This window comes from Gadus chalcogrammus, chromosome 17 (genome assembly GCF_026213295.1).
Source record: "Gadus chalcogrammus isolate NIFS_2021 chromosome 17, NIFS_Gcha_1.0, whole genome shotgun sequence".
NCBI lineage: Eukaryota > Metazoa > Chordata > Actinopteri > Gadiformes > Gadidae > Gadus > Gadus chalcogrammus.
Window position 1 is genome coordinate 6498397 of NC_079428.1, and position 19908 is coordinate 6518304.

At 46.8% G+C, this 19908-nt stretch overlaps 1 protein-coding gene across 1 annotated transcript; it reads left to right on the top strand.

Moving 5' to 3' along the window:
* The first annotated feature begins 1018 nt into the window (after positions 1-1018).
* chrnb1l (cholinergic receptor, nicotinic, beta 1 (muscle) like) lies at positions 1019-16807 on the top strand. The gene is made up of 11 exons (XM_056575439.1): positions 1019-1142; positions 3869-4002; positions 4583-4627; positions 5279-5388; positions 5707-5815; positions 6028-6175; positions 6694-6879; positions 7166-7389; positions 8311-8504; positions 14238-14376; positions 14712-16807. Exons 1-11 carry the CDS (start codon positions 1070-1072, stop codon positions 14850-14852), a joined length of 1503 nt encoding a protein of 500 aa, XP_056431414.1. The 5' UTR covers positions 1019-1069; the 3' UTR covers positions 14853-16807.
* The last annotated feature ends 3101 nt before the right edge of the window (positions 16808-19908 follow it).

Below are 19908 nucleotides of genomic sequence, written 5' to 3' on the forward strand. Positions count from 1 at the left end.
TCAAACACACACACACACACACAAAAAGCTCACTCACTCACTCACTCACAAACACACACACACACACACACATAAAGCTAACCCACACACACACACACACACAAAGCTCACTCACTCACTCATGCACACACACATAAAGCTAACCCACACACACACACACACACACAAAACCACACACACACACACACACAAACACACAAAAATCACTCACACACACACACACACATACACACACAAAAACATAAAACCACACGCGAAGCTCACTCACAAACGCACACATACTCAAAGCTCACACACACACACATAAACACAAAGCTCACTCACACACACACACACACACACTCAAGGCTCACCACACAAACGCACAGAGAGGAATTGCTCTCATTGTTGGACACAGAGTCACTGGGTGAACAGACTCAGCCACCGGCCAGCCGCTCTGAAACACAGTCCCCCCCCCGTGGCTCTTTCTCCCACACACATACTGAGTCCCCCGCCCCCTCCAACCCCCCCCCCAGGGCTGTCTATCACAGTGTTCCCGATCCCAGGTTGGTGAGCGCTAACAGGTGTAGCCCCCCCATCCCCTCCAGCCCTCACTCCCCCCCCACTGACTACAAACACATTCCTCCCTCTCCTCACTCCCCAAACGGACCCTGTTCTTTTTTTCTCATTCAGGAGAACGAGAGAAAGAGGGGGGGGGGTCACCCCCCCCACACACACACACACACAAAGCTCATTCACACACACACACACACACACATAAAGCACATACGTGGTGCAAATGCACCAACAGGAAGCGAGGAGGGGAATGTGTGTGGTTGTGGTTGTGCGTGTGCGGAGGAGACCAGCATACATTTTGGAAATACTTCTCCGGGTCCTTCATGTGCCCACCCCCCCCTCCCCTTCCACTCAGGCTGGGGGGGTGTTTCCCTGAGGTGAGCTGGGCGCTGGGGGGGGGGGGGGGGGGGGGGGGGGGGGGGGGTGAGGCGGTGGACTGTCTCCCAGTGTTGGGACAGCACAGAACAAAGTCACATGGTGTGGGGGTCGGAGTGGCGAGCGAGCTGACACACGGATGGCTGCGAAGATGGAGGTCAGGATAAACTGGCTGGTGGTTCTGTGCGGCTGCCTGTGTCTCGCCCTGACCGGTGAGTGCCCCGGTGGGCCGTTTTGTTACCATTTTGATTTCATTCAGAGGAAAGACATGCGTGTTGTGGTTCAGGTGGTTGTTTTTCCTGTCAGGGGTTTGGATATCGGCCGGTGCTCTGACCTTTGTCGTGTCATTCCGATTGCAAAGAAACGTATAACGTTGTTGTTTATTCTTCGATTCGATTTTTAAAAGCGTTCGATGAAGAGATGCGTCGGACAGGAACAGGAATGTGAGGGTGTTGGACACTGAGAAAAAAATAAGGTTGGAAACAGACTAACTTCTTTAACTTTGACCACATGACCCTGTGTGGGTGAAAACAAACGTCGCCCTCAGCACACCCCACCACACTCCGGACAGTCGGTTCATGGGGTTCCTACACGCCCCGGCTCCCCTCTCTGCCCGTGTCTCTGTCGTTGCATTCCTGTGTTCTAATTCTTACAGAATGGAAATCGGTTCAGCGCTAAAATGTGCATTCAAGATTTTCTTTTTTTTATGATTATTTCTAATGAACTGCTGTGATTTATCACAGTTTATACATTAATTGAATGATCATTCTTCTAGTTATTTTCAGCTTGAGGACAGTTATATAAAAGTTACATATACATTTATACAAAACATAATTAATGAGCTAATTAGGCCGATATGAGTAACATCCAAATGTTACCGATATCCAACAACAACTAGACATGGCACATAATTTAAGTTTATATAATTTTATGTCTGAATATAAATCAATAATTTGCATTTTGATCAAAGAAATCAGTTATTAAAACTAGAAGATGGCCGCGAGGAGGGTCAACCTTCAGCTCTTTAATCAGGATGTCCAGTAATACATCTAGGCTTCGGAAAACGATAAGGCGGAAGTCCTCAGACTTTCTCGGTAACATTCATGATAATCACATTAGCACTGCATTGTTTGATGACGCAGTGCTATTCTGGGTCGGCGAGCAAACAGATACAAGCCTCTCTTTGATCCTCGTCCATATTGATGACAGCTCAGGCCAAAAGCACACGCTATCGGCCTATTTCCTCTCTCTCTATCTCTCTCTCTCTCTTTATTTATCTATCTAGACTAGAGGAACAGAAGGCAAGGCAACATACGTGTCAAGTATTCGTTTTGCATAAATGATCAAATTGTTTGTCGACGCCGCACCTTTTGTTTGTGTCTGAAATAGGTTACACAGTGACAGTGTTTCTCCCTAGCGTCACAAACCAAGGAGATACACAACAAAACCACAAGGACCACAATGTCCGCACACACAAAACGCCGGCTCTCATGGAAATTCCCTCACACTCTTGTTGACAACAGGGCAGTATAACTCCCCGTCTGTCAGTTTGAGAATTCGCACATTTCTTCTCAACAGCGGCTGCTGTTGATATTTTAGACCCAAGGGCTGACTCTCACAGAGCACAACTCAAGACCTTTAACTTGGCAGGAGCCTGGCGTTTGACTGGCCTCAAAATGGGGTTCGACCAAAGCTGTAAAGCCACACGAATCATTGGAGCCTTTTTATTAGGCACCAATGATTTGTGTGTGAGAGGAAAGGCTTAAGGAATGAAGAAGGAGCTTTTGATTGGACAGCTCATTTAGCCATGACTGAGTCATTATGTGTCAAACATATTCATAAAAACTATTCCTCCTTTGGAAAAGTAAATAGTTTAGGATTGTTTTCCAAAAGGCCAATTATCCTCAAGACCACAATATCAATAATTATCTTATTGACCATTATGAAAGTTTTCTATTGATCTTCATACCTCTTTCCAGCATTTGTATTTAGTGGTAATCTTACAAAACCAGAATAATATATAAAACAGTATGTGTTGTATATTATGTCTCAATTTAAGTATTCTATCCACTGCATCAACTCCCTCATACTTTACCGCCATCCTCTCCTCCATCAACCATCCTCTTCATCATCTTCTCTTCTGCTCATCAACCTCTTCCTTCCTTCCCTTTCCCTCCTTTCCTCCTTCTCCTCCCCCACTTCATCTTCCCCACCGCTTCCTCTTTGTGCACTCCTTCTCCAACCATGCCTCCACTTGAATTCTCTCCCTGCTCCCTCCATCCTCTTCATCGTCTCGTTCCTCCTTCTCCTCCCTCTACTTCTTCCCCTTCCTCCCTGCTCCTCTTCCTTCAACATTCTCTATCCGCTTTATGATCTTCATCAAAAACCCTCCTCCTCCTCCTCCTGCTCCTCCACCTCCTACTCCGTCTCCTCCTTCGTCTCTACTTCTTCCTCCTCCTCCTTCTCCCTCCTCCTCCATATCCACCTTGTCCTCCACCTCCCTCTCCTCATCCTCCTTCACTTCCTCCTCCTCCACCCCATCTTCACCAACCACCTCCTCTTTTCTCCTGCTGATGCTATTCACCTCCAACAATCCTCCGCCATACCTCCTCCCCCTATACCTCCCCACCATGCACCTCATCCTCCTCCCCCTCCTCCTCCACCTCCACCCCCTCCCCCCACCCTTACCCTCCACTCCTCCTTCCCCCTCGAAACCTCCGTCCTCCACCTCCTCCCCCTCCCCCTCCTCCTCCACCTCCTCCACCTCCTCCTCTCCACCTCCACCTCCTCCCCTCGACCTCCTCCACCTCCTCCTCCCCCCCCCCCCCTCACCACCTCCTCCCCCTCCCACCCTCCTCCCTCCTCCTCCTCCCCCTCCTCCTCCTCCTCCCCTCCTCCTCCTCCTCCTCTCCCCCTCCTCCTCCTCCTCCCCCTGCAGGAGCATCTGAGACGGAGCGGCGCCTCCTCCAGAAGCTCTTCACAGACTACAACCTGAAGGTGCGCCCGGTCATCAGCTGGGAGGAGAAAGTGATGGTGCGGGTGGGGATGACCCTGTCTCAGCTGGTCAGCCTGGTAGGGTACCACACACACACACACACACACACACACACACTCACACACCACACACACACACACACACACACACACACACACACACACACACACACACACACACACCACACACACACACACACACCACACACACACACACACACACACACACACTCAACTGGACGACCTGGTGCACATTCATGGGAATACACACTCACACACCAAACACAAATACACACACAAATGTTGCCCTATATGTTTAATCAGGATTGTTTCTACACATACACACGTACACACACACACACACACACACACACACACACACACACACACACACACACACATTCACTCACAAACACCTTTATCTCTCCCACTTACATACACATGGCACACCCACAAGTGAAACTTGTCACATACACAAATGCACACACTCTGGTAGCGGGGGCCATGGGGGGCTCAATTGATTGGGACTGATTCAGCAGTCCGATCATACAGAAGCAGTAAACTAATCTGTGTGTGTGTGTGTGTGTGTGTGTGTGTCGTATGTGTGTTTTTGTGTGTGTGTGTGTGTGTCTGTGTGTCTTTGTGTGTTCCCATCCAGAATGAGAAAAATAGCGAGATGACAACCAACGTCTTCATGAATCTGGTAGTCCAATGAAAACATTGATCTTCATCACACACACATTCTCCCGAGTCTCTCTCTCTCACTCTCTCACTCACACTCTCACACTCTCTCACTCTCTCACTCTCTCACTCTCACTCCTTCACACTTGCTAATTGGACTTCTTTAGGCTATGAATGTGTGTGTGTGTGTGTGTGTGTGTGTGTGTGTGTGTGTGTGTGTGTGTGTGTGTGTGTGTGTGTGTGTGTGTGTGTGTTTGGGGGTGGGGTGTGCAAAACAGAAGGCATGGTGGGTGAGGACCAGAGCGGAAGCGGAGAGTATTTCAATGAGTAATCAGAGGAGAAACAATGCTGTCGCTGACGGCGACATCACAGCATTGTGGGGATCGGTTTCACCTCCTCTCTGCAGCCCTCTCTCTACCATCCTCTCTTTCTGTCTTCATGTTATTCTTTCATGCTGTTTCTTTATTTTAGTTGTGTGTCCTTTGATTTCAAACTGCCTTTCTGTCTCTCTTACTTTTACTTTTTCTTTATGTCTTTGAGTCTCATTGTATCCCTCTCATTCTCATTTTTCTTACTTTAGATTTTTGGGTGTCTCTCAGTTTGTCCTACTGTACCAGTATTCTGTCCTTTTTACCTCTGTCTCTCTTTCTCTCTCTTCCTCCTCCACCACTAGTTGTGGACGGACTACCGGTTGTCATGGAACCCGGCGGAGTATGACGACATTGAAGTGGTCCGGGTTCCCCCAAACAAGGTCTGGCGCCCCGATATCTACCTCATCAACAAGTGAGCGCCCTGTCTGTCAACACAGTGTCCAGCAAACCATCTGTCTAGCCATGTCACAACCCGCTACCTGCTAGTTTACAATAGACTGGATCTGAATCCACTGGTGTTCCCTTTGAACGGGTCTGAGGATAATAAAACTAATGCATCACAGTGAAATCGGGCCAAGCAGGACCAACTTTTTCTTTCACTTCTGGCATGAAAGCTATTTAATGTCGCTAAAACTGCATAATTTTCTTTCAGGAAATCGTTCTGAAAATGTCTAAAACTGCTCTCTCCCTATATTCCACCACCCCGCACCCCTGACCTCTCCCCCGGCAGTAATGACGGCCAGTTTGACGTGGCCCTGTATGTCAACGTCTTGGTTTACAGCAGCGGGGTGGTGACCTGGTTACCCCCAGCCATCTACCGCAGCTCCTGCTCTATCGAGGTACTGTCGGAAAATCATAGGTCGCTGACTTTCTCTAACCACAACGGTAACCATGGCCCTATCCTTACCCCAACCCTATCCTAACTAACCAAACTCAAACCAATCCTTAACCGAACGCCACATTTGAGTTAACTGAATTGTTTATTTTGCTAGCTTATTTCACGTGTAACATGCCTCATTCGGACCCCCTGTACCGTGTCCCCCCCCTCCAGGCAGCGTACTTCCCCTTCGACTGGCAGAACTGCACCATGGTGTTCATGTCTTACACCTACGACGCCTCCGAGGTCGACCTCCAGTACTTCCTGGATGAGGACGGCAACGAGATCCAGGAGATTGTCATCGATCAGAACGCCTTCACTGGTCCGTGTGTCGTCGTAGTTGTGGTTGATTTAGCTAATGCGCTTATCCAATGCAGCTCACAGGGACCTCAGATGCATCCCATAAAGAAGCAGGTAGCGGATTAGGGGTGATTTGGTCATGGATTCCAACACGTACGTGGGGGCAGCAGTAGCTCAGGTGGTAGAGCTGTTGACTGGTGATCAAATGTTGCTAATTTGATCCCCGGCTCCACCTAGCCTAGAGTGTTGAAGTGTCCCAGAGCTAGACACCTCGACCTAACTGCTCCAGACTCCGCCGTTGGTGTGTGAATGAATGGTTGTAGGTCGCTTTGGATAAAAGCGTCAGCAAAAACCCCTAAATGTAAAGAATGTAAATGTTAGGTACGATGAATGGGGAACGAGCCGAGTACCATTTTTGGCTTGGGGTTAACACCCTCCATTATTAACAATTTGAGTAACATGCTCCCTCTCTTTGTGTCTCTCTCTTCTGCTCTCTTCTATCCCTATTTCTATCTGTGTTTGTGTGTGTCTCCCCCTCAGAGAACGGGGAGTGGAACATCTGCCACAAGCCCAGCAGGAAGAACGTGAAGCGGGACCTGTATGAAGACATCACCTTCTACCTGATCATAGAGAGGAAGCCCCTCTTCTACATCGTCAACATCATCGTGCCCTGCATCATCACCAGTGTGCTGGCCATCTTTGTGTTCTACCTGCCGCCCGGAGCAGGTCAGAAGATGTCCTCACAATGCATGATTTCTTAGAAATGTGTGTCAGCGATTTTTCTGTTCTGCACAACATACTACGTTACAAAGAGAGGACGCAGATGAACAGAAGGTTGTCCTTCTGTGATTCCCCCATTCCATAGATTGAATGTCTTTAGTCGATGTAGAAGCAGAACAAAACAAATCTATTCAGCTTCTCCTTACGATGCGTGTAAAGGTTTTCGTTGATCTCTTTTTGCTTTTGACTTTGTACACACTGTATGTATTGACTGATGTGCTTGTGTCTACAGGAGAAAAGATGACCCTCTCCATCTCCGTACTCATCGCCCTCACCGTCTTCATGCTGCTGCTGTCCAATAAGGTCCCTGAGACGTCGCTGGCCACGCCCATCATCGTCAACTACGTCATGTTCACCATGGTCCTGGTCACCTTCTCCGTCATCCTCAGCGTGGTGGTGCTCAACCTCCACCACCGCTCCACCAACACCCACCAGATGCCCATGTGGGTGCGCAAGGTGAGACCGACGTCACAAATGCCACCTTTGAAGACACTAACGTCCGAAGAAAACGTGTCATTTCCTGCCCAATTGTCCCTCTTATCCCAGAGGCATCATAGCCAGACAGATACAGATGTTGCTCATTCACGTATCATTTCCGTCTGCTTTCTTTATTTACCAGGGCATAGGATGTAGCCTAAACTAGGGAAGATAAGTGAATCAATAGATCTGGATTCACTGTGAGTTGCTGTGGGTAAAGGCATCTCCTAATTCACCTAAGCTTCATCTTTTCGTTTGTTGATTTATGATGACTGTAGATGTAGAATCAATTATGGTATTGGACACAAAAACAACACTATTGACTGGAGGTGGCTTTTAAGCTACTTTTCGGTCAAACAAGACATTTTGGTCTTGCAACACAATGATGTCCGAATGACTAATTATACTGCTCTTATTTTGGCACATTAACCTATCTCCCTCATTCCTCGACACCAGCATTACACCACTTGGCAGCCGTCTCTGCCCTACACCAGTTTGACTCAGATTAAACGGTCAGATTGTAGCCATTTTCAGGTTGACTGTGTAGCTTTGTCTTGCCAATTTTCTTTCCGATATTCACAACACTGGGTACGCCTAAAGAAGCAATGAGCTTGACTCCAAAAATGACATGTTTCTAGAGTTAGTTGAGTCTTTTACTAGGGAACAATACAAACAACACAAAGCACGAAATCCATATAAGGGTAAAAAAAACAGTTGATACGTAGGTCTCCAGCTCGGTTTTCCCGCACATGAGGTCACTTCTTATGCTTTATGGGTCAATGCTAATATGCAATCTTAATAATAATCATCATATAAAATACAAATCAATTACTCAAAAGACACTAGACATTGACTAAATATGGCTCTTGCACTCTGCTTGACCCCAAAATACACCACCAGGTTTTCATCGACTTCCTCCCAAAGTACATCGGCATGACCAGGCCGCCAACAGAGGAACCAGAGGAGGAGTGGGAGAAGGAGCAGGAGTCTACCGACTTGGGCCGACCGCTGCAACCGCCGCCCGGGAGACGACCTGGGGGGGAGTACTTTATCCGTAACATCGACCCCGATCGTGTCATGCCATGGACAGACAGGTGAGGCTGGGCTGAAGCAGCTGACCTGCCATCCTTTTGCACCCTTTTGTGTGTAATAGTTGTCTCGGACCCAAGGCTACATTTCAGCACATTTAAATTTTCTATATTTTTTTAATAATGGTGGATTAAAGTGGTGCCAGGCAGTGCGGTGGCTGGTACCGAAAGGTCCTGGGTTAAATCCCCAAAGTACACAGACTACCTGTAGGTATAGCCTATAGGAGCTTAGTCCGGCCCCTTACCTGATCTTCATTGCCATCTGAATTCGCTGTCACTGAGGATTAAAACATCCAAAGAATATAGCAGATGCAACAATCTGGGCATCCATCTCAGGGAAAATCTCAACTCCCACAGCCTTAGTTCATCTTCTAACCTCTCAAGTGTTTATCCGAGAAGTGTTTAAGCCAAAATTGGTGAAGGGGTATATTGCAATAAAAAATGTGGTCGATGAAAATGCTGAATTGCCTGTTTCGACGGGGAGATTAGCATATGCTATTAGCGTGAATTAATCAGAGGCCTCAATCTTCCTCTGAAGTCACAAGCCAGATTGCTAACACCATGCCTCGCTGCCAGACAGGCTATTACAGCAGAGCTCCGCGTTTTGGAGGCTTGGCAAGCGATGTAGTTGTGCGCTGCATAGCTGGACAGCTATGCACAGCTAGATCAAACTCTGAACTGGAACTTTCCAGAGTTAACATCGGTAGACTCACTCTCAAAGCGGTTGTTTCTTTGCGTTGTGTGACGTTGTTTTGAACGATACGTTTCTCCACCCTTGTCGCGCCAAGAAAGATTTCTTTACTAATGTTTCCTTGAATAAGAGAATGACTCACTAACCGCTAGCCTGCAGCTGATGATGTTTGCCTGCATGGCGCCATTAATACATTTGCCGGGAAGTATCCCATAAGCTAATTTGAGCTCCAATCACCTCACTGTGGCTTGTTAATAGACAACCCTGTTCCCTCACAATGTCCGGGTCATCCCTTTCACTATTGTCTTATCGATTTGGCCAGGGATAACAATTTTGTTGCATTTCAAATTTTTGAAATACAACTTATTATAAAAGTACATAAAATAGACACAGTCCTGTGCCACTTGCTAGAGATCGTTAAGTCCGCCAACACAATCGCGGTGACCAATCAACCTAAATCAAAGACTCTGGCGATGTCTATGCCTTAATAAACCCCGGTGGTCTTTAATCACGGGGTCCCGGTCCACTCTGTCTCCCCTCCACCAGCGCTGTCGTTCAGTTCCTCACAGACTGAATGACAGACTCACTTAGTGCACTGGGGCAACCGGCCACAGCTGATACATACCCCACCACCACCACTACCACCACCACCACCTTCCATCCCTGTCCCTTGATGTTGTGTGTGTGTGTGTGTGTGTGTGTGTGTGTGTGTGTGTGTGTGTGTGTGTGTGTGTGTGTGTGTGTGTGTGTGTGTGTGTGTGTGTCTGTCATCTCCTTCCAAAAGGGCATCTCATTGTAGCATCTCCATCCCTAAGCTCTGCTGGTCCTGGCCCCAGTCGCCAGTCCTCTAAGCCTTGTGTTTAGGTTAGGCATTAGCGGAGGGGGGGGGGGGGGTGAGAGAGCAGCTGTAGGGGGATGGGAGGCGAGGGGGTCAGAGAGCTAGTGATCGCGGTCGGACAGGAAATTGACAGATGAGGGATTTCATTATGTTTTTTATTTCTGTGGATGTTCCTTACATCCACAGAGAGGGACTGCGCACTTAATCTCTCTCTCCCCCTCTCCCCCTCTCCCCCTCTCCCCCTCCCTCTCTCCCTCTCTCCCTCTCTCCCTCTCTCCCTCTCTCTCTCTCTCTCTCATCCTCTCTCTCTCTCTCTCTCCCTCTCTCTCTCTCTCTCTCTCTCTCTCTCTCTCTCTCTCTCTCTCTCTCTCTCTCCTCTCTCTCTCTCTCTCTCTCTCTCTCTCTCTCTCTCTCTCTCTCTCTCTCTCTCTCTCTCTCTCTCTCTCTCTGTCAGTTGAGTCTCTCTATCCGTCTCTCTGGAGGTATTCTGACAGTTGGAGACACTGACCGCTGTAAAGGACATTCACCAGGGGAGGAACTATTTCAGTACGGGGCAGTGTGTCTGTGTGGGAGACACAATTTTATAGGACTTTATAGATATTTCTATACATACTCTACCCTATAATAATATTTTTATGATGTGTAAGTGTCTGCAACAAACTAGACACAATAAGACGTGTGTGTGCACGTGAGACTTGTCTAGTGTGTTTATGTGTGTGTGTGTCTGTGTTTGTGTTTGTTATTGTGCGTGTAATTGTGCATGTGATTGTTAGTAGCCAAGTGTTTAGTGTGTTTATGTGTGTGTGTCTGCATGTGTGTGGGTGTGTGTGATTGTGTGTGTGTAAACATGTATGTATTTGTTAGTATGCGTGTGTGTGTGTGTGAGTGTGTGTGTGTGTGTGTGTGTCATGGCAATATGGCCCTTTAGGCCTGTGATAATGAGTCGAGGCGTAGGAATGCAATAGGCATTCCCCAGCAGAGAGGGTGCCGTGTGTGAGTCCCTGTTCTCCCCTCTAAGTCCACCGTTTCTGTAACCTTTGAGTGTGGGGTGTGTGCATTCGTGATCCACTCTACCATATTTCATATCATATTTCCCTCCCGCCACCGCGTCCTTCTCGACCACGTCTCTGCCGCCTGGCCCCTCTGCTGTCAGGGTGGGGGTTTTGCACATATGCAGGCGTCCACACGTCATTAAAGGTGCCAATGAGACAGTTGGGTCCCAGGTGCCAAGCAGGCTGTCGCTCACTGGAGACTATGTATGGTTGTGGTGTCTCTCTCTCTCTCTCTCTCTCTCTCTCTCTCTCTCTCTCTCTCTCTCTCTGTTTATATGTCTGCATCCTGCAAGGGGTAAAACCTTATCTTGACTGATAGGAGTGCACACACAAAACCATTTATGTATATGTATGTATATATAAATATATATATACACAAACACACACTAACACGTAAATGCAAACAAACTCAAAAACACATCATCATACTATCATAAATCTTCATACAATGATAGTCATAAAATGAACTACTCTCAATGGTAGCACACAGTCACAGTCTTTACAATTATTAATGTTTAAATATTATTATTTTCATGCATTCCTATAGTAATCATTTAGGTGATAATTTAGTTTCAATAGTATAGCATCATATCCAGTAGTAACATAATTTCTATGTCAATCCACCTTTAAAGGTGACAATTGGTTAACGGTGTCGGTTGAGGAGACAGTCGACGACAAGTCGAGTTAGAAGTTGTTTCCTTGGGCGAATTGGAGTGCAGCAGCAAGTTTTGAAAACGGGCTCAAAGATAACAAAACAGTGGTTAGCGTTAGTGGTTTTGTAAAGAAGAGGATTAAGGCCACATGAGAGTTCTGAATTTAATGTCAGAATTCTGACTTTAATCTCTGAATTCGGAGTTTGAAATCCGAACTCTTTAGTCTGAGTTTAAAGTCTGAAATTTCAGACTAAAGTCAGAACCGTTTTTTTATTCTGACTTGAAATCAAGATTCTGAGATTAAAGTCACAACTCCAAAAAAGAATCACTAATCCTCTTCGTAGTTTTGCTTTCTCTGGGTTTTTCTCTGGATCAACTCTGGCTGGAATGTCTACCCCCTCCTGATAAACGGGATACTTTTCTGTTAATGTATGGATTCCACCCGCCCAGTATCAGTTGGTAACCTACGTTTCTAGCTCTAGCTCTAGGACTAGTTTTATTATACTACTTGTATTGTTCTTATTCAAGTGCAACGGGTTCAGAGCCAACAAACACAATGTCACACGAACAAAATGTTCCTTCCGTCCGTCTCGTGCTCTTATGACACTCTCTCTGGCTCGCAGAGAGCGTCTTCCTTCTCTCTCCATCTCTCCAACCCGCACTGAAAGACAAGCAGGCACATTAATACACACTTTCTGATTGGGTCAGATTGCAGACACCTGTCCGCAATCAGACCCCATCACCCCAGCAGACTCGGTGCTTTCATACTCCCCCTGCAGGCCAGACGCCGCCCCACCTCCACATCAAGTCAATCAATTTAAAACGATTTTTGTATGAACTTATATCGTGTGTTGTGAGTGCCGACGAACACAGAGTGTTCAGAGTGTGTGCTATTTGAGAAAAGGCTCAATCCACAGCGGGACTCTTGTAAGGAGTAGTGTAGGCAGAGATTGACTTTAGGGTCTTTATGTAGATTCAGGTGCACCAGCCGGAGTACCAGACCCGGGTTCTACAGCCGGTTTACCAGACCTGGGTTCCACAGCCGGTTAACCAGACCCGGGCTCCAGACCAGGCACGGCGTTATGGGTGGGCCTGACAGACCCAGGCCCACCCACTGTTCAACAGGCCCACCCAAAACTTTTATTAAAAAAATAAATAATAATAATATATATTATATATTTAATTTACTGCACGGCTCTTTTCAATGCTGTGGAACGAAAGCGTCAAGGGAAGTGTTTTTGCCTCTGAATCACGTCTTTGATATCACTCCGCATGTCAGGTATTCATCAACCCCGTATTCTGTTGCTAAGCAACGTAAACGTCTTATGCAGACTATTTCTCTGCTAATCAACGCTACGAATAGTAATTATAAAAAGACACACCGTGTGAAGTAATTTTTTCGCATTGGCAATATAGCCTTTAACTTCACGTCTAATAGCCTCTAGTCCATCACCGCATCAGTGACAGACACGATTGATTTGATCGAGAACCTCAAACAAGAACTGACAGACATTCGCTCAGGTGATGTGCGTTCTTAATGAACTGAACAACCGATTCCACAGTGACACCTATGGGCTCATGGCATCTGCAGCAATCCTGATGTCCCCTAGCCTCGATATAAATGACACCACTTTGGCTACTAAAGCGAACTCTCTCAATGATACAGGAAAGCGCTTCCAGATAACCTGGGATTCCAAGATTCCAACAACAGGATTGACACCCTGGCTGTGGAAGCACCACTGGAGCGTGTTTATATGTATTTGGTGCTGGCACCGCAAGAGGAGGCTATTGCAGGTGCTGATGGGAAGGCTGCTGCAGGTACTGAGGGAGTGCAGTAGGGCCACGCTGGGACACTTGTTGTGAGTGAGCAGTTGGAGCGTATTTGTACGCTTGCAGCACAGGAACAGCCTGAGATGCTGAGTGAAGGTTCTGAAGCACTGCTTGTTGCGCCTGGAGCTGGTATGCCAGCTGTTGCACCTGGGGCTGGTACGCCAGCTGTTGCACCTGGGGCTGTTTGGACTGGGGCTGGTACACTGGCGCTGGAGCCTTGGGCTGGTTAGCTAGCTGTGGAGTCAAGGGCTTGTAGACCGGCTCTGGAGCCCGGGTCTGGTACACCGGCTGTAGAGCCTGGGGCTGGTAGACATCTGCAATTGTTCTTACATGACAGATATCGTGAATCGAATTGTAGATATTTATATTTAAATTCTGACCAGTCAAAATGTAATTATTAAAATAGTTTTACAGATATCTTCAATTAACATTTCAACAAGTCAGCCCTACTGATTTAATGTTAAGACCGCTTGCACACACACACACACACACACACACACACACACACACACACACACACACACACACACACACACATATCGTGAACCATGATAACAGGTCCAACCTCCCCTCTCTGTCCCCCGCCTCTCCCTCCCCGCCTCTCGCCCTCCTCTTCCTCCCCTACCCACCTCTCTCCCTCATCTCCCTCCCCTACCTCTCTCTCGCCCCCTGAAGGAACGAGAGCACGGTGCAGCTCCAGCGCTACTTTGACACCGAAAGCTACTGCCTGGTGCTGCCGCCAAACCTCAAGTCGGCCATTGCGGCCGTCACCTACATGAGTGAACAGCTGAAGAAACAGGACACGGATGACTCGGTGAGGGGGAAGAGAGATACAGGGCAGGGGGGGGGGGGGGGGTAGTGGGGTGTAGGTTGGGGAGTGGAGGTGAGGGGGGTTGAGAAAGGGAGGGGGAGGAGAGAGAGAGAGAGAGAGAGAGAGAGAGAGAGAGAGAGAGAGAGAGAGAGAGAGAGAGAGAGAGAGAGAGAGAGAGATGTTTTTTGGGTAACAACCCCAAAACACGCTGTATTGCAATGAATGATCACTATATGTGCCGTTCACTAAATAAATGTATATGCTTTCACATTGAAATGCATGAGAGATAGAAGACAGCCATTGAAAGAAAATAATGAAATGTGTGCATGTGTTTGTAGATCACAGGGGACTGGCAGTATATAGCCCTGGTGGTGGACCGGCTCTTCTTCTGGCTGTTTGTGGTCATCACAGGTCTGGGCACCCTGGCAATGTTCCTGGATGCCAGCTTCAACTTCACCCCAGACGAGCCCTTCCCATAGTCCCCACAAACACACACTTACACACACACACACACACACACACACACAACACACACACACACGCTTGCAAACACACGCATACACTCACACACACTAAATTATTCACACAAATGTACACATGCACGCACAGACACACACACACACACACACACACACACACACACACACACACACACACACACAAACACACACACACACACACACAGTTGGATATGATAATCAATTATTTGCATTTTTCTATTCCTCTTTGGTGCTCTTCCAAGGCCACAAATTCTCACATTCAGTATTTATATCCCCGCTGGTATGTTGCCAAATTGATGTCAAAAGTATTGTCTAGGTAAATCTAAACTGTAGGCATAGATGTGGAAATAATAATGATAATAATAATAAAAAAAAAGCATTTATCTTACTAGTAAATGAAAAGGTTCTGTTCAAAAATGTACACAATTTAATAGCAATGTATTTTACTCCCTCATGTTACAGATTAAGACATTGTTACGAGTACGATTCTGTTTATCTCACGCTTGGGATCACATGGAGGTGGGGTGGAGGGAAGGGGGTGACTTTATGGGCCACCCGGACGGATGCTTCATTGGCGTGCGCTGTGCTGACATCCCTCACTGGAGGCATGCACCATGGCACAGTGTAAGGGTGCTGATGGACCTCTAGGTCCGTCAGCACCCCAAGGGAAAAAACATGGAGCAATGAGGACATTGTAATACTGACACGGCAGTTTCTGCATTTCATAATTCTTTCATGTAGACTCTGCCATTTTCAACTTCTTCCACTCCAAAACAAGTTCATGGCACCTGTCACACACATGCACACACACATACACACACACACACACACACAAACACACACACACACACACGGACACTCACACACACACACACACGCACACTTTTAATCCTGATTGCATGATCTGAGATGATTCCCAACCCTATAGGTTTTTTTTACGCAGACAATACTTTTTGCATCAATTTGACTCCTTACTCTGGTGTCCTTCCATGTCCGTAACACCGGTGTTGATCGGGACAGGCGAGTCTATCAATGACTCGAGTCCTCAACCTTACAGGCCTCATTGTGTACAGTACGGAATTACTTGATGTGTTGTCTTTATTTTTGATTTGAAAGGTTAAAAAAATACACTTCTTGTGGAAGATCACATTACTGTTGTAATTATTTGTCTTGTGACTATTATTAGTCGTGACTGAGACGTTGTAGGAATAAGGGTTTCTAATTGGTTGTACTAGAGGATACAGGCCACTAGGCGGCAAAAGCGTAGCAGACAAGCCTATACCGCTTCAAATTCAAGATCAAGGTACTGACCTAATAAAGAAATTAGGTAAGCTCATATCCAGATGGAGCACGAGTTTTGGCTTACCGACATCCACACCCCGTGCATCATCGGCCTGGACCTGCCCGTCTGGGACCACCGGGGACTACGACGCCTGCTGCCGGAGACGGGCAGTCCCACCCGGGGAGAAGTCTGCGTCTTCACTGTGCAGGCAGGGGCCCCAGCGTCCGACCAGTCGGTCAGGCACCCTGAACGCTGAAAGGCTATGGGCCTGGTCCGGCCCATATTAACACAATGTGGTGCCCCTGGGCACTATTCCTCAACTAACACAAGCTAGCTAGACTATGATACACTTTAAACACTGTTTACTAGCTAAATTCAATACAATACAAATATTAAGTAAAAACAAGTGTTATCTGTATTATGCTATTTCGTCTTTGGCAAAATGAGCGCAAATGTTTTTTGAGACCTGCCTGGCCATGTGCACACACACAGTCACACACACAAACACAGTTGATGGTATGTTTGCAAATTGCAATATATTTGAATTTACCATTAGTCTGCAATTTTTGACACAATTTTACACGCAAATACAATTTGGGCTGGATGGGCTAATTCCAGGCCTGCTACAGCCCCAGATGGTAGATTTCTCTATTTTTTGTCGGGGCATTTGATATATTGCTTGTTTTCGTTAGAGCTCACCATTCAAACAATTAAAAAAATGCTGTAATATTATTGTATAAGTGGACATTACTGAAGGTTTTATTTGCATATTGGGTTCTCAAACTGGTTTGTAGTGGTAGATACAAGTCACTAGGGGGAAGCAATGCAACATAAAAGTTGGTTCCAGGTCACAGGAGGTGAACTCTGGCCACTGTTTTAGAAAGTGTACAGATGGAAAGTGTTATGATCGCGCCTCTTTCATTTATTTTATCTAAAGTTTTTATTGAAGCACAGTGTTTAACATACATCTATGGTATTGACTGTATTGCTTACTGTGTTGAGAAGTGTAGCCTAGAAGGGGAAGCACCATTCGGCCGCACTTTAACACAAAGCATCAGCCATACAACTTCAATGCACAAACAAGCAATTCTTTAGCTATTATCTGCATCAGCTTCTAATGAGTTCCTAACCAGCAAATCAACCTTTAAAATATATCAATTTTATTGTTATTTTGCTGTAAAAGCATTGTAGAACCATTTCATTGCAGGAAATCCAGTTACCCACCTGTTAGGAATGACGATGGGGGTCAGATTATGAAATTCAGGAAATACTTTTCCATAAATCATTGACCCCATCATACCCTGGAATTATAGTAGTTCCAATTTAGAATACTTGCCAATTATATTTGCTGCATGGACCCTTAGCTAGATGCCTGCTGCCTTTGAGGATTGGGCCGTTAGCTTGATGTCTGCTGTCTTTGAGGTTGCTGTGTGTTACTTGGTTCCTGCTGCTGCTTGCCTCCGTAGCTTGCAGCCTGCTGCTGCGCACCGCCATAGCTTGGTGCCTCCTGCTGCTGCCGGCCGCCGTAGCTTGGTGCCTGCTGCTTGCCTCTGTGGCTTGGAGCTAGCTTACCGACGTAGCTTGGAGCCTGCTGCTGCTTGCCGACGTAGCTTGGAGCCTGCTGCTACTTGCCGACCTAGCTTTGAGCCTGCTGGCCTCCGTGGCTTGGAGCCTGCTTGCCTCCGTAACTTGGCACCTGCTGCTGGTGGCCTTTGAAGCTTGGTGCCTGCTGCTGATGCCTGCCTCAATAGCTTAGCGCTTGCTGGTGGAGGCCGACGTGGCTTGGCACCTACTGCTGCTTGCCTCCGTGACTTGGAGCCTGCTTCTGGTGGTGGCCGACGTAGCCTGGAGCCTGCTGCTGCTGATCTTGCTTGAAGCCATCTTGCCAGGCTTCACGTTATGCCCTGGTGGCCATACCACAGTGACGCACACCACACTTGATGCATGGTAGACGGTGATAGACCGATGGTTCATCCACCTGCAGGCGAACAGTCTTTGGCTTTTTTGCTTAGGAAGGTTCCTCAGTAATTGAAATGATCTTGAGCGGCAGCCATGATAAAAGCTGTTTGAATGCTTCCTTACTTATCTCCTTTATCATAGGTTACAATTGACCATCCTTTATGTGAAGGAAGGAGCTAATGCCTTCCAACAATTTGCGGCAGGAACATTTAGAGCCTAGGACTGTAGAGTACCTTCTTTTCGCTTTTTGCAAAGTGTTTTTCTACAACAAGCTTTATCTATTCTAGCCCATTTGTATCGGATGGTGTTTGCCGCACAATTGCATCTGCCGCCGGTTACTGCGTTGCCCAACTCTGAAACTCCTGCCGACTGCTGCGTGGCACAGCATTGTTGATTTGTCGTCATTTTCATGGGGTATTTTTTTTTAAATGTGTTAGTATGTTAGTGCTAAGGGAGCATGTTTTAATAAACCCTGTGATTCTTGCCTTTAAAATGTCATTTTAATAATACGTTTTTTTTTATCGATTTCATATATTTCACTGAATAGTGAAATAGTTGTCTAAGAGTTATAATAAGAATTAAATTCATTGTCATACTTTTTGAACAGGTTACATCAATTGGCCCATAATAACATTATTAGAGGTTTACAGGGACTCATTCCAAGGCTTTTCCCTTAATATTAACGGGATACTGTGCAAGATACTGCAGGTAAGCACACTCCACTTGCCATGCCTTGAAATGGTATTTGACTTGACTTGGCTTTTCCAAGACAAATGACTGGGACTGGCTTGAACATGGAACAAATGATTTGAGTCACGTGTCTGCAGAACCAGCACTGGTCAAAATGTAATCATGTAATAGCAGTCAAATAAGTGCATTCTTACAAGCTATGTCAAACACAGCGGGAGAAAGCCACCACGTGTTCTGTAACAACACCTCAAAGACGGGACGGCAGAGGGAGGCCTCACAGGGTAAGGCGCCATGCCCTCTGTGAGCCTGTGCAACACTCTTCAGGAGGAGACCAGAGGGAGGGCAAACGCTGTTGGCAAGCCATGCTTTATTGCTCACGCCTCTGTGCCTCCCAAAGGCCCCTAAAAGGATTTAAATCATTGAGTTTGGAGCCCTCCTCTTGCTCACTTCAATCAAACATACCCTGTGTGTGTGTGTGTGTGTGTGTGTGTGTGTGTGTGTGTGTGTGTGTGTGTGGTGTGTGTGTGTGTGTGTGTGTGTGTGTGTGTGTGTGTGTGTGTGTGTGTGTGTGTGTGTGTGTATTTTCTATGACACCTCTGAGTACAGAGCTTTGTCTGTGTTCTTGTTTTGGCTGACTGCTTCTTTTTTTTCATCCCAATCCCCTGGTGTGTTTTTACAGCCGCTTAACCAAATAAGACACATTTGTAGTAGCAACTGTATTGTGTGTGTGTGTGTGTGTGTGTGTGTGTGTGTGTGTGTGTGTGGGTGTGTGTGTGTGTGTGTGTGTGTGTGTGTGTGTGTGGTGTGTGTGTGTGTGTGTGTGTGTGTGTGTGTGTGTGTGTGTGTGTGTGTGTGTGTGTGTGTGTGTGGAAGAGAATGTTTGTGCGTGTCTGTTGGGCTAATGGTAAAAAAGTAGGTGTCCTTTGTTTTGTAACGAATAACTCTGAGACTTTCCGGAATTGTGGCCTCTCGGAGACCATCCCATAAATCTGGTAACCAGTGGCAACACCTGTGATGGCTCCTGCCGGGAGACATCTTTGTGTTGTCTTCCTCCCTGAACAAGACACACCCTATTCCCTTTTTAATTCTACGTTAGCCCGTCGT

What these genes read in the sequence shown, in the direction of transcription:
- chrnb1l (XM_056575439.1), top strand. Translation starts at nt 1,070, where the DNA reads ATGGCTGCGAAGATGGAGGTCAGGATAAACTGGCTGGTGGTTCTGTGC. An exon ending in GATATCTACCTCATCAACAA is followed by an intron (nt 5,389 to 5,706) that starts GTGAGCGCCCTG and finishes CTCCCCCGGCAG; the next exon opens with TAATGACGGCCAGTTTGACG. An exon ending in CTACCTGCCGCCCGGAGCAG is followed by an intron (nt 6,880 to 7,165) that starts GTCAGAAGATGT and finishes TTGTGTCTACAG; the next exon opens with GAGAAAAGATGACCCTCTCC.